The following is a 12,568-nucleotide window of genomic DNA, read 5'->3' as shown; positions in this document are numbered from 1 at the left end:
GCCACAATCTCTTAAATTGTGTTTCTGGAACTAAACATATAATTGGACCATCTGTGGTACCCGTTGATTCTTGATTATATTACTTAGAATTGCTTTGTGAGCTTAGCTAAACTGTCACATCCAAAAAACACACAATATAAGCACTAACTTTTACCTTGGATTGTGACCATAGCTCTGTCTATTCATTGGAAAAGCGTTACATTTATCCAGGTTCATCCCTTAGCTTTTTAATAAAACAAAAGTGGGGTGACCAACTTGTTATTGGATTGGCAACTTAAAGACACCATAAATATATGCAACATCTAGTTGGCAGAAGTTGGGGGTGGAATGGGCCTGTCAGATAGGCTATTTCTGTTTTATGCCTCAACTGAACTGAAATTAAAGTGGGAACTCTACAGCTATGTCAAAACTATGGGAAACAATTGGAGTTGATGGAAACCTAATTGTGAAATTTCCATGACAATACCTGCAGTGGCAAGCTGGGGAATTATTCTCAGAGTAGCAGACTGTTTACGGTTTCTGCGAAAATCGAAGTTGAGTTTACTGAGATTTTAGGTGCACCCAACTGAAGTGTCCCCACCCACAATCCCCCTGGACACCAATTGATTTACATAACAAGCCTAATGTATGCCTCATTGGCCTGTCTCAGGCAATAGGTTAATGATTTGGATGGATTTTAAAGGAAGTCAATGACAAAATGTGTTGTGAGGAGGAACAATGACAACAATGACAGCTCAACATCACAAAACATCTTCAGCATAATTTTCCATAAAGATAATGTTCACAACACCTATCAAAAATCAACTCCATTATATTTAGGACATTACAAACAGTTTGTAATCTCATTCTACCTTGGTTGAAGAAATGAATTGGGTGTTTAAAAACACATTATGTTAGTGCCTCAGGGCTCCATTCATTTGTGTTTCCATAGTCGCTGCTGGGAAGTCAACATAACACAAATGTTTTCTGACAAAGCGTGAGCTGTTTACTCACAGTGGCAGGAACTAGTCTACTAATATGGTGTGTATCCGTGAAGATGGCTTAGTATTGCATTGTTGACCATGTATTTCACCACCTTAGCTTTGGCTTCCTTGTTGACCAATTGACTTTGAACATTTTCTTTCCATTGTATGGGAGATCAAATTGTCATCAACCAAGGGTTCAACCCGATGAAAGTTTATAGGCACTGTGGATTGTATAGGCAATGTTCTAGATCTAGAATGCATAGGATACAGATAGAAGTGTGTTGACAATATTTGATCTTTTAGATTAAATCAATGACAGAAAGACAATATTTACAATTATTTATCTGACAATATAGAATGCAAGCACAGTGCTTAAGCAGGAAATTATCTTTTAATATATTTAGTTTGCTATAAGTCAGTTTGAATGGAAGCGCACCTTGGTTTGTGTAGTGCACATATACTTTTTACAAAAACTTTAGTATTTGAGCATGAAGCATGTACAAGAGGATACAAACATAGCAATTGGGACACATGATTATTTCAGTTAAATTCCAACCACATTCCTTGATAAATGTAACCCAATTTAAAAAATCACAAACAATACACTCTTAAACCTGTCACAGTTGTGGTGGCAGGACACAGGCACAGAGACCAAAGTGTGGTAATCCATATTTTTAATAAAGAAACAAAAAAAGCGAAACAGCAACCAGTGATGGTCGGCAGCTATAGACTGAGTGCACCAGCGTAGTGAAGAACTTCCGCTTTTGTCTAGAAGTTGGTATTGCAGTTTCCGGTTTACTTACTAATACTCATCCGCATTAGTAAACACTTAAACTCACAAAAAGATGTGTGATGCTGTTGTATGGAAGAAAAAGAAATATAATGTACGTGACTCATTTAATTTTCAGGTACAAGTGGGGGCATCATTTTAATCAGGAGAATGTCCTCTTTTTAATAAAAATATGGCTTGCGCCATTCAATGACTTCAAACGCTAGACTAGAAATAGTCAGAAAAGGCGATTTTTTATATACTTCCACGTAACGCAGGTTTAAGGCGCAATTAATACCATATAGGACCAGATGTTTACTTCCTATGCCAGTTTGTTATTTTTCAGTTTCGTTGTGAAAAGAGGTTACAGTAGTAAAATAAAAGAGGAGACCTGTTTTGGTGCTTTTTTTAGGCTATGGAATTTTAAGCTTCATTCCGGTTAGAAGAGGCTGAACGAAGGTTTGTTTCAATTCACTTGCTATGGGGACACGCTAGCGTTCCAGCTCAGCCAGCGTTCTTTTGCCGTTTTTGAGGCTAGGGTGAATTTTTATGCGTTCTATTGTCCTGCCTAATACTACACTAAAAAGGAACACGTCGCTAACTAGCTTAGCCAATAGCTGGCCGGCACACCACATTAAACTACTTACCCTCGTAGTTGTGCAGATAACTCGATACGTAGAGTTTGAATCCCTTATTCTACTTGCTTGTTGGAGCAGGGGACCAGGCATCAACAAGTCGATGGACATCACTAATGCTTATTTTAGGCATGTCTTGGAGACATCTACTAAAAACTGAAATTTTGGGCGACGCCGGTGATCGCCTTAAGTAAACCGGAAAATGATATGCCGACATCTGGCTAAAGCGGAAGTTCGTCCATACGCTTGTGCACAGAGCTTATTACAAAAAAAAAAACACAATGATCCACACCGGGTGTGGACAAGCATTGTACATAGATTGTTTCCCCAACGATCTACACCTGCCTCCAACTGGGGAGACCAAAATGGATTTAGTGCCACCTTCTGTCCGGTTCTGACTATGGCCCCCAGGCCAGTGCAGAGATGGCTAGGGGCATAGCCAGGACGTGCCATACACAATGAAAATGAAAACATAAAAACAATTTCACCTCTAAATGTATTAAAATTAGAATCAGGTCAACTAAAAAAAGCTAATAATTAGAAACTGATTAAAGAGTAAATTGGCAAGGGTCCAACCATCCATAGATTAGAAACTGGTTTGGCCCTAACCATATGGGTGTCGTAACACATCATGCCAAGATCAAAAGACATATTTGAAGTCCTCAGAAGAAAGATTATTGCTGCCCGTGAGTCTGGGATAGGTTACAAAGCCAGAAGAAGCCTCAGCCCCCCCAAACCCACCCCAACCACATGGCCCAACTAGCAATTTATTTCAGGTCAACTTGGTCCCAATAGTGCATACAAAACTGGGCAGAGCCAGAGTGGGTGGGACATTTTCAATATATCTGGATTACAGCTTTGAGCGACCTTAATGCTTGATTAATGCTTTATTCTATCAACATCCTCTAGGTGACTTAATCACATAAAATGGTCACGAGAGCAGAGAGAAAGGCCAGTGCCTGCACACAGTATTTTTTCCACACACACTGTACTCTAAAAATGCTGGGATAAAAATAACCCAATTTGCTAACACAGCAGTGGTTAATAGTGGATAGAATTTCCATGAAGAGCAGATTGTATTCCATATTCTACATTTTGGAGCTTCATTTGCCACATAACATTTCTATATAAACTTTCCAAAATGTAAAAATACACTGATTTCAGGTCTGAACTGATGAACTGATTTTACTCTCATGGGTGGAAATAAATGTCATGCCCTTACTATGCTACACCTTCAGTCTTCTGAACGAACAAGATATCAGTAACCAGTAGCAGTTTTTAAAGACCTAGTACCTTCAGAAATTTCATTAGGCCGGCTTTCTTGATATTTCCACCATGAGGTACTATGTGACATCTTGATATTCTGGTGCATGTCATACAGTACTTTGATTGTCTTCATCATGTTCTGCGTATCAACTGTTTTATAGGCACCAATAATAAATGTATCTTTCATAGACAAGCTTTACATGTTTTCTGTTAGACTACTACCCAAACACATTGTAATGAGTAGAATAACTGTTCACCTAACCAAAAATGCAAGAGAGCACAACCTAAAAGTACAGCACAGGAAAGAAGGGAAACATGTTCAGGGAAAAACCAGAAAATGAACCAGGCAAGCCTACTTAAGCCAATTAAAAGTAAAAAAAAATGGTTGTTGCCCTCACTGGATTAAAAAACAGATCTCCCACATGAGTGGCTGTGTTTTTAACCACTACACCACAGTCCAATATCTTTGCCCAGTGTCGGTATTACATCTTGACATTTGCTCATTCAGTCATGTATGCACATCATGCAAAGTTTGAATATTTCACTAGGCACCATTAATCATTGTCTTAAACTGACTGATGTTTCTTATAAGTTTACATCCACCACAAATAGCATCTATGAAATGTATAGCTTTTGCCACTGGCTGTTTTAACAGCTTATTAGCCAGTTATAGGCTTACTAGTATCTACTAACTTAATACTTGGAATAGTCATAAGTTTTGAGCAATTGCTAGTGAGACTGAATATAAACTCAGCCAAAGCAATTTCATGGCACAAAAACATTAATTTTTCTTTCATTCATGAAGGACATTGATACAATAACTATCAATAGATAACTGACTTTTTAGTCAAGTGAAAAGATGAGAGAATCGTGGAAATCCCAACTCTTTTACTGCCCAAGGGGTTTTTATCAACCCTATATTACCCCAAAAATCACGCACGGATGCTTATTTCAAAGGACCACCATAAATTGTTGCAATATAAACAGTTTTACTATAGGCTTACTATAACGTAGCTACTGAAGGTTATAGCCAGTCAAGTCTTTATCTATCCTGACCCAAAAAGCTTGCACAGATGCGTACTTTGAAAATCCACCAGAAAAAGTCACAATATAATTGAACAGTTTTATTTTAGGCTTACTGGAACATAGCTACTGAAGGTTGTAGCCAGAAAAGGTACAGGTGAAATTAGTACAGAGTTAAAATTTAATTAGGAGGTTTAAGGAAATGTTGAAGGAGCATTTAACTACTTGCACCAACATTTTCCAGAAGGCAATATCTGGGTAGTGCCCGCTGGTAGTCGGTAGCTTTTTTAATTTCATGTTAGGGTCAAATTAAATTATTTTACACAAATAATTAAGTGTTGGAGACAGGAGAAGGCGGCACATATGTTGTGTGTGTATGATTAATATTGGCTGCTCAAATAGTTGAAATGTACAGTGAGGGAAAAATATTTTGATCCCCTGCTGATTTTGTACCTTTGCACAATGATAAAGAAATTATCGGTCTATAATTTTAATGGTAGGTTTATTTGAACACTGAGAGACAGAATAACAACAAAATCCAGAAAAATGCATGTGATTTTTTTAAATAAATTGATCTGCATTTTAATGAGTGAAATACGTTTTCGACCCCTCTGCAAAACATTACTTAGTACTTGGTGGCAAAATCCTTGTTGGCAATCACAGGATTTTGTCCCACTCCTATTAGCAGATCTTCTCCTACTCAACAAGGTTTCGAAGCTGATGTCTGGCAACTCAAACCTTCAACTCCCTCTACACAGATTTTCTATGGGATTATGGTCTGGAGACTGGCTAGGTCACTCCAGGACCTTAATGTGCTTCTTCTTGAGCCACTCCTTTGTTGCCTTGGCCATGTGTTTTGGGTCATTGTCAAGCTGGAATACCCATCCACAACCCATTTTCAATGCCCTGGGTGAGGGAAGGAGGTTCTCACGCAAGATTTGATGGTACATGGCCCCGTCCATCGTCCCTTTGATAATGTTTCCACCTCCATGTTTGACGGTGGGGATGGCGATTTTGGTCTCATCTGACCACATCACTTTCACCGAATTCTCCTCTGAATCATTCAGATGTTCATCGGCAAACCTCAGACGGGCCTGTACATGTGATTCTTGAGTAGGGGGACCTTGCGGGTGCTGCAGGATTTCAGTCCTTCACGGCGTAGTGTGTTACCAATTGTTTTCTTGGTGTCTGTGGTCCCAGCTGCCTTGAGATAATTGACAAGATCCTCCCATGTAGTTCTGGGCAGATTCCTCACCGTTCTCATGATTATTGTAACTCCACGAGGTGAGATCTTGCATGGAGCCCCAGACCGAGGGAGATTGACAGTTCTTTTGTGTTTCTTCCATTTGCGAATAATCGCACCAACTGTTGTCACCTTCTCACCAAGCAGCTTGGCGATGGTCTTGTAGCCCACAGTGTAGCAGGGTGCATTATCCTACTGAAAGAGGCCACCAAGGAATACCATTGCCATGAAGGGGTGTACCTGGTCTGCAACAATGTATAGGTAGGTGGCAAATGTCAAATTCCCAGCAGAACATTGCCCAGAGCATTACACACCCTCCACCGGTTATCTTCCCACAGTGCATCCTGATGTAACAGAAAACGGAATCATCAGACAAGACAACCTTCTTCCACTGCTCCAAGGTCCAGTAACAACGATTGTGGGCCCATTGTAGGCACTTCTGACAGGGGACAGGGGTCATCATGGGCACTCTGACCGGTCTGTGGCTGACCTGATGCTCTGACCCAGTTGTCTGGTCATAAAAATGTGGCCCTTGTCAAAGTCGTTCAGGTCTTTACTCCTGCATTTAACACGTTAACTACGATAACCGACTGTTCGCTTACCATTTACCCAGACCTTGACGTGCCCTTGTTATACCAGATATTCAACGTTATTCGCTTCATAATGTTTTTGGCTCATCAGTGTATATGTGTATAAAATTACAAAGACTGCATCGAGGCTTAAGCTCTTCCAGGAAGCCTTGTTAAGCTTTACAAAGACATGACCAAACTTTTCCTTAAAATCATCACTGTGTGTGTAGAAAATCAATGTGTGTTATTTTTTTCATGTAGTAAAATTTATAACTCTCTCCCTACTTTTGTACTTGCTCAGATTTGAAGACATTTACATACAAAGACCTGATTGACTCATAGGATTATTTACAGCCCACCCCCTTACCAAGTTGAACATTTATTGGTCTGAACATGCATTGGTCTAAGATCAACTTTGCGACATCACAGTGAAAAAAGTTCCATCCCACCTGAAAATGCTGACATTCTAAGAATTAAACACAGCTGTTACACACAATTTCAGAGTGTTATTTAAATTAGTTGGTCTTGAAAAAAGGGAAATCATGTTGTTAACCCCACTGGGTAACTAATGACAATTGCTCAACACACCTTTAGTACATACATTTGAGGTTTCTATTGACAAATTGTGTGTATAAGTAAGTGTCACTGGTGTTGCTCAGTTCAAATACAGGACAATTAAACTCAATGTAAGTGAAATGATTAACAAATCACTTTAGTAAATTATTTTTAAAGGGGCCCTTGTGGTACAATGTTATCGTAATGATTTATCATTAAGCTGCCAATTAGTTGATTAATAATGGGCAGATGTACCATCCCCCAGTGCTCAAATGCCATTGCAATTCGGGAAAGATTTCTCTGTGCCTGCATTTGTGAATGATACAAACAAGAGGACATATTTTCTCTGTTGTCTCTTACCAGTTGGGCTCGCAGGTTGTGCCAATCTTGCTGGGGGTGTAGCTGCACCAGCCAAACACAGGAGGAATAGTCCAGATGAAGGAGAAGGTCCAAACGAACAGCAGGCCCAGTGCTGCATGCTTCCCCCTCAGACGGATATTCCCCAGAGGTCGGCAGATCACAAAGAAGCGCTCGAAGGACAATACCGCCAAGGACCACATTGCCACAATCCCTGAGAGAAGACACAGTAACAGGGTATTTTGAGGCATTACTCTGTATTATTCCAGTACAGTACATTACTCTGGCTCACAAGTTTTATTGCTTTGAATAAAGCAATCACAAACTTTAAAATAAAAAGGAATGTTAGTTTATTCATTATTTCTCATTATACAAGTTTCTATAATTGTCACATTTCTACAGACGTGCTACACTCATTACTTCTTTTTGCACAGTTGCCATGTTATTGCACTGTTAATCCCCTTAAAAACATATGCAAGCTAACTTTCTTGTCATTTGATAGCTATCCAACTTCAGCTAAGCTAAAAGATAGGAGAAATAAAGTTGAGAGAAATTATAATTTGTCATGTTATGGAGGTGCAGTGATCATTCAGTGATAAATAAAAGTGTTCTTTAAATAAAAAAGAACACTTTTATTTAAAGATAATCCCTGGAACCAAAAAAGTTCATTTCAACTATGACAACAAAGGACACTTTATGGTTCTAGTTAGTCGCTTTTTGGGTGTATGTTCTGTACATGCTATTTACACACTATTGTGACAATGTCAGCAAAAATGCAGAGCAGTATATGATATCAACCACTGATTCTGGTTAATCCTCAGCAAGAGTTCTCAATGCAGAAACAATGACACTATAGTAGCTACAGTAATTAGCAGGATAAAGAATGAGGTATAATTGACTCAAATGGGGTAATGACGCAGTGGAGGTGTTATTAGGTTACCTACTAATGGAGAACAAAAAGCTATGCTTCATGACAGTAATAACTCTCTCAAAACCTTGGTCAATTACCAATGTACCCAGGACAAAGCTACAGTGGCTGTATTTCTCTCCCTAACAAAAAAACTGTGAGATGAATTCAGACAAATGTATATTTTGTTCAACAGAGAGTAACAAGGTCTAGCCCTAATGAGGTTGTTACATGTATGTTACATGTATCTCCAGTGCACCTAAACTAGAGGGTCAGTTAATACCTTGCACACAAAAGTCCAAGTGCCATTAGAAACAGTCTAAAAGGGCTGATCTAAAAACACATCCCTGTCAACAATTGTTTAATTTCAAACTGATCTTGACTTGACTGATAGAAAACAACCTCCTTTTCATCAATTCATTCAAAACTCAGACACCTTTCTATTTGTCAAAGTATTCACATGTCATACATGCTGTGGCACTAACTAGCATTAAAAGCAAGGCAGGATCATAATCTGTATAATTATTACTGTCCCAAATAAATGGGAAGATTCAGCCCACTCATTCGACTTGTCAGACACTGATATCTATGGGCAACTAGGTCAACAACAAAAGCCAGCTGTTGATGGATGAACTGCTAATGCAACATGATCTACATTCAACAGCGTTTACAACTCAACCTCTGTCCTTGTGAGTCAGCGGCTTCACCACAGTGCCAGTGTGTCTAGTCTCTATTAGCTACATTTGATTCATAATGTTGTTAATAAAAGTACTCTGTATGTGCTATTTGGGAAACAAGCAGCACTTAAAACTTGCACTTCCAAAACCGGCACCACTCCTGTGGGATCCAAACGGTAAGGTGTGTCTGTACCTTGCATTCCATTCAGTTACCATCACCTAATACACTAATCCTGGAAGACATGAGACTTTGAAGCATGTTCTCTGACGTCTACTGCCCAGAAAGCTTTTTAAACTGCCACTCAAACTTTTGATGAATGTCATATAGCCCAGCCAACGTCCCTCACCTAGACTGCCCATGATTCCTAAGACCTGCATTGGTGAAATACTGTCTCCAGGGGCTGCACTTCTCGCAAGATGCCTTGCATACAAATCAAGATAAAAACAAATGGATTAAGTTGTCATAAGATACAAATTACTGCCACGTTATGTAAGGAGATCTTAGTTTTAGGTACTTTTTCACCACAATAATATGCTTTGAAAAAATGTGCCACATGCAATAGAACAGACAGATGGCTTTAATCAGGTATTATTTGTAAAAAGAATAATAATAAAAATAAACTATTCTATTGCTGTATTAAGAAGCTGACTTTATTTTGTACAATAACAAAATAAAATCTACCAATCAGTATTTAAATGTTATTATTTTGCAATATTTTGGAATGGAAACAGCTCCAACACTGACACCTGCAGCAACTGTGCTGTTACACCAAAACCCTAGGCTCCCAATTCAAAATATTGCACATAACTATGATTCATAACTTACCGAAATAAGTGACAGCAAACCCTTCTAGTACGCAAGCCCATTTTCCAAGGAAAAAATACCCTTTGGCATTTGTTACAAAACTTATTACTCCACCGGTGAGTGACACAAGGAAATCAGCGAGGGATAAATTAACTATTATATAGTTTAAGGGCTGTCTCAGCTGTTTGAACTTGTAAGTGGCCAACATAACAGTAAAATTTTCAAAGAGAGACAGTGAAGTTACAATAAACATCAAGGTAGCCAAAACGACGAAATTCCAAGGTGCGAGATTTGTTACTGGACCACTGAACGGATCAGCATCTGGTTTGTACATCTCTCCCTCGGTATACGAAACACCATTCACTGCGATTCTTAAAGTATCCATTGTCCATGTCCAAATACTTGCACACAACCTAACACCGTAAATTCCTATTGCATTCGGGGGTTATAAAAATGTCAGAGATCTTATGGTCCATACGCATCATTCTCACAAATTAACTTTATCCTCCTCGCAACTGCAAGATTCTGAGTAGCGCGTAAAACGTGTCCGTATGAAAGAATAAGGTCAGCATCCAACACTTGAAATGTTTACTTTTCTTTCAGGACAGCAGGCTGAATTTTAGCATTTTGCCAAAAACATTTTGGGGTGTTAAGCAATGAATCCACAGTTCAGAGTTGTTGGCTGTTGGAGTGCGGGTGCGTCTCGAAAAACAGCAACCGTAAAACAAAAAGGAAAAAGCATTGCGGCAAATAAACGAACACTTCTTTAAAATAGGTGTACGGACATAATCTTAATCTTGAGAAAGTATACCAACAACTGAATAGATGTCTGATGAGCAGCATCTTGTACGCGCTTATATAGCCACTAGTCAACTCGCTTACAACGGTCCTGCCCTCAAGGATATTAGTAATGTGCAGTTCGCGAACGATTCTTTGTTTTTGAACGATTCTTTTTACTGATTCGAGAGTAACGAGTCTTTTTTAGTGACTCTTCCAACAATCTTTCATTCAAACGACTGGCAGAACATCATCACAGGTTTCACACGCGGTCCTCCAGCTCAGTGCTCCGACAAACGACTGTTTGTTTTACATTCGCAGAGAAAAAAACGATTAGAAATACGTTTTTATAACTGATAATTGGACGCAGAGTAGGTATGAAAGTCGTTCGTTCATTTTTGATTGTCGTAATAGACACAGATATATAGAATCAAAAAATATTGCCTACCGAGGTTTGCTTGAGTTAAAAAACACTAGAGACCGCATTTGAACGGTAGGCTGCAGTGTCCTCCTACATCACTGGCAGGATTCACACGCCGTCCTCCAGCTCCAGCTAAGTGTATCGACCTACAACTTTGTCTTACACGCGCGGAGAAAAATAGATCAATATGCAGGCAACATTAGAGAATAAAAATACATGTTTAGGACTGATAATCCGACGCAGCATGCAGTAATGAATCCCATATATGTATTGAATAATAGCCTATGATAAACACAGCTATAGAACCTACACACGGAGCCATTGCTTAAATGTGCCGTCCTGGGCTTGGAAACGTAATGGGTTCTTTGTTTGTGCATAATCTATAAGTAGAATCACTATCAAACTGAAGTTAGCCATGAAATTCCATGTTTGCATGACATAGTAAACAATCTGCTTTCTTACTTTTACAACCTTGGCAAGACACATTCCTTAGATGTTAAAAAGACTTGTGGAATTGATTTATGTTCAATGTGATCGTTCATTTAAATAATGACAATTAGTCGTTTGCTGGTAGGGTCAGTAAGCAAGCCGTTTTAACATTTATTCCTTGGAATTTACTAATCAGAATTTAAAACCAAGACTTATTTTTAGTTACCATAAGGACTCAAACTGTTACTAGGCGCTATATCTTAAAATAAAATTGCATTCCAAATAAAAATTTACTGAACTGTAGTAATTATAGTAACATGGTCAGATTTTGATATCCATCAATTCAACCTGAGTGAAGTTGACCCTGCAACCTACGCAAAACATTGGCAAAATAGTCTCAATCGTTTGTGCCCCGTTTGTACAGTTACCATTTTCGTTTGTGCTGCTACCATTTTTTAGACATGAAAGAATATTTTATAGATCATTCTGAGGTCACTCGGATCCCTAACATGCTCCAAATTCACCCAAAATAGGCTCAATCGTTTGTGGTCCCTTTGTGCTGGTTTTTGCCGTTAAGATCTTCATGCTGCTGCCTTGTTTTATATATTAGACATTACATTTTAGGTGATGACGTCACCAGCCCCCCAACCTGATATATAATTGGCTCAATTGTTTCTGCTGGTAAAAGTTTAGTTTGCGCTGCTAGTTTTTGGTACATAACTTACATTTCTACTGGATAGCGCATTGGTTTCCACTATAGCTGTGTACAGAAAAAGTAGCCAGTGCTGTAAATTAAAGTGCACTTAAAGATTAATTCCAGAAGTGGAGGACATTTTCAGTCCCATCTCATCTTCATCCGCTTATCCATATCAGGTCGCGGCGGCAGCAGCTCCAGCAGGGGACCCCAAACTTCCCTTTCCAGAGCCACATTTGCCAGCTCTGACTGGGGGATCCCGAGGCGTTCCCAGGCCAGTGTCGAAATCTCTCCACCTGGTCCTGGGCCTACCCCGAGGTCTCCTCCCAGCTGGACGTGCCTGGAACACCTCCCTAGGGAGACGTCCTGGGGGCATCCTTACCAGATGCCCGAACCACCTCAACTGGCTCCTTTCGACGCAAAGGAGCAGCGGCTCTACTCCGAGTTCCTCACGGATGGCTGAGCTTCTCACCCTA

General features: G+C 39.4%; 1 protein-coding gene across 1 annotated transcript in view; it reads right to left on the bottom strand.

Annotated features, from left to right (window-relative positions):
* valopa (vertebrate ancient long opsin a) overlaps positions 1-10,581 on the bottom strand; it is a 36,778-nt gene extending 26,197 nt beyond the window's left edge. Inside the window, 2 exon segments of the mRNA XM_013134280.3 lie at positions 7,386-7,596; positions 9,793-10,581. Coding sequence (XP_012989734.1) covers positions 7,386-7,596; positions 9,793-10,156 — 575 coding nt within the window. The 5' untranslated portion in view covers positions 10,157-10,581.
* Positions 10,582-12,568: the final 1,987 nt, after the last annotated feature.

This window comes from Esox lucius, chromosome 6 (genome assembly GCF_011004845.1).
Source record: "Esox lucius isolate fEsoLuc1 chromosome 6, fEsoLuc1.pri, whole genome shotgun sequence".
NCBI classification, from domain to species: Eukaryota; Metazoa; Chordata; class Actinopteri; order Esociformes; family Esocidae; genus Esox; species Esox lucius.
The sequence above is the reverse complement of the archived record's forward strand: the minus strand, read 5'-3'. Positions and strand labels throughout refer to the sequence as shown.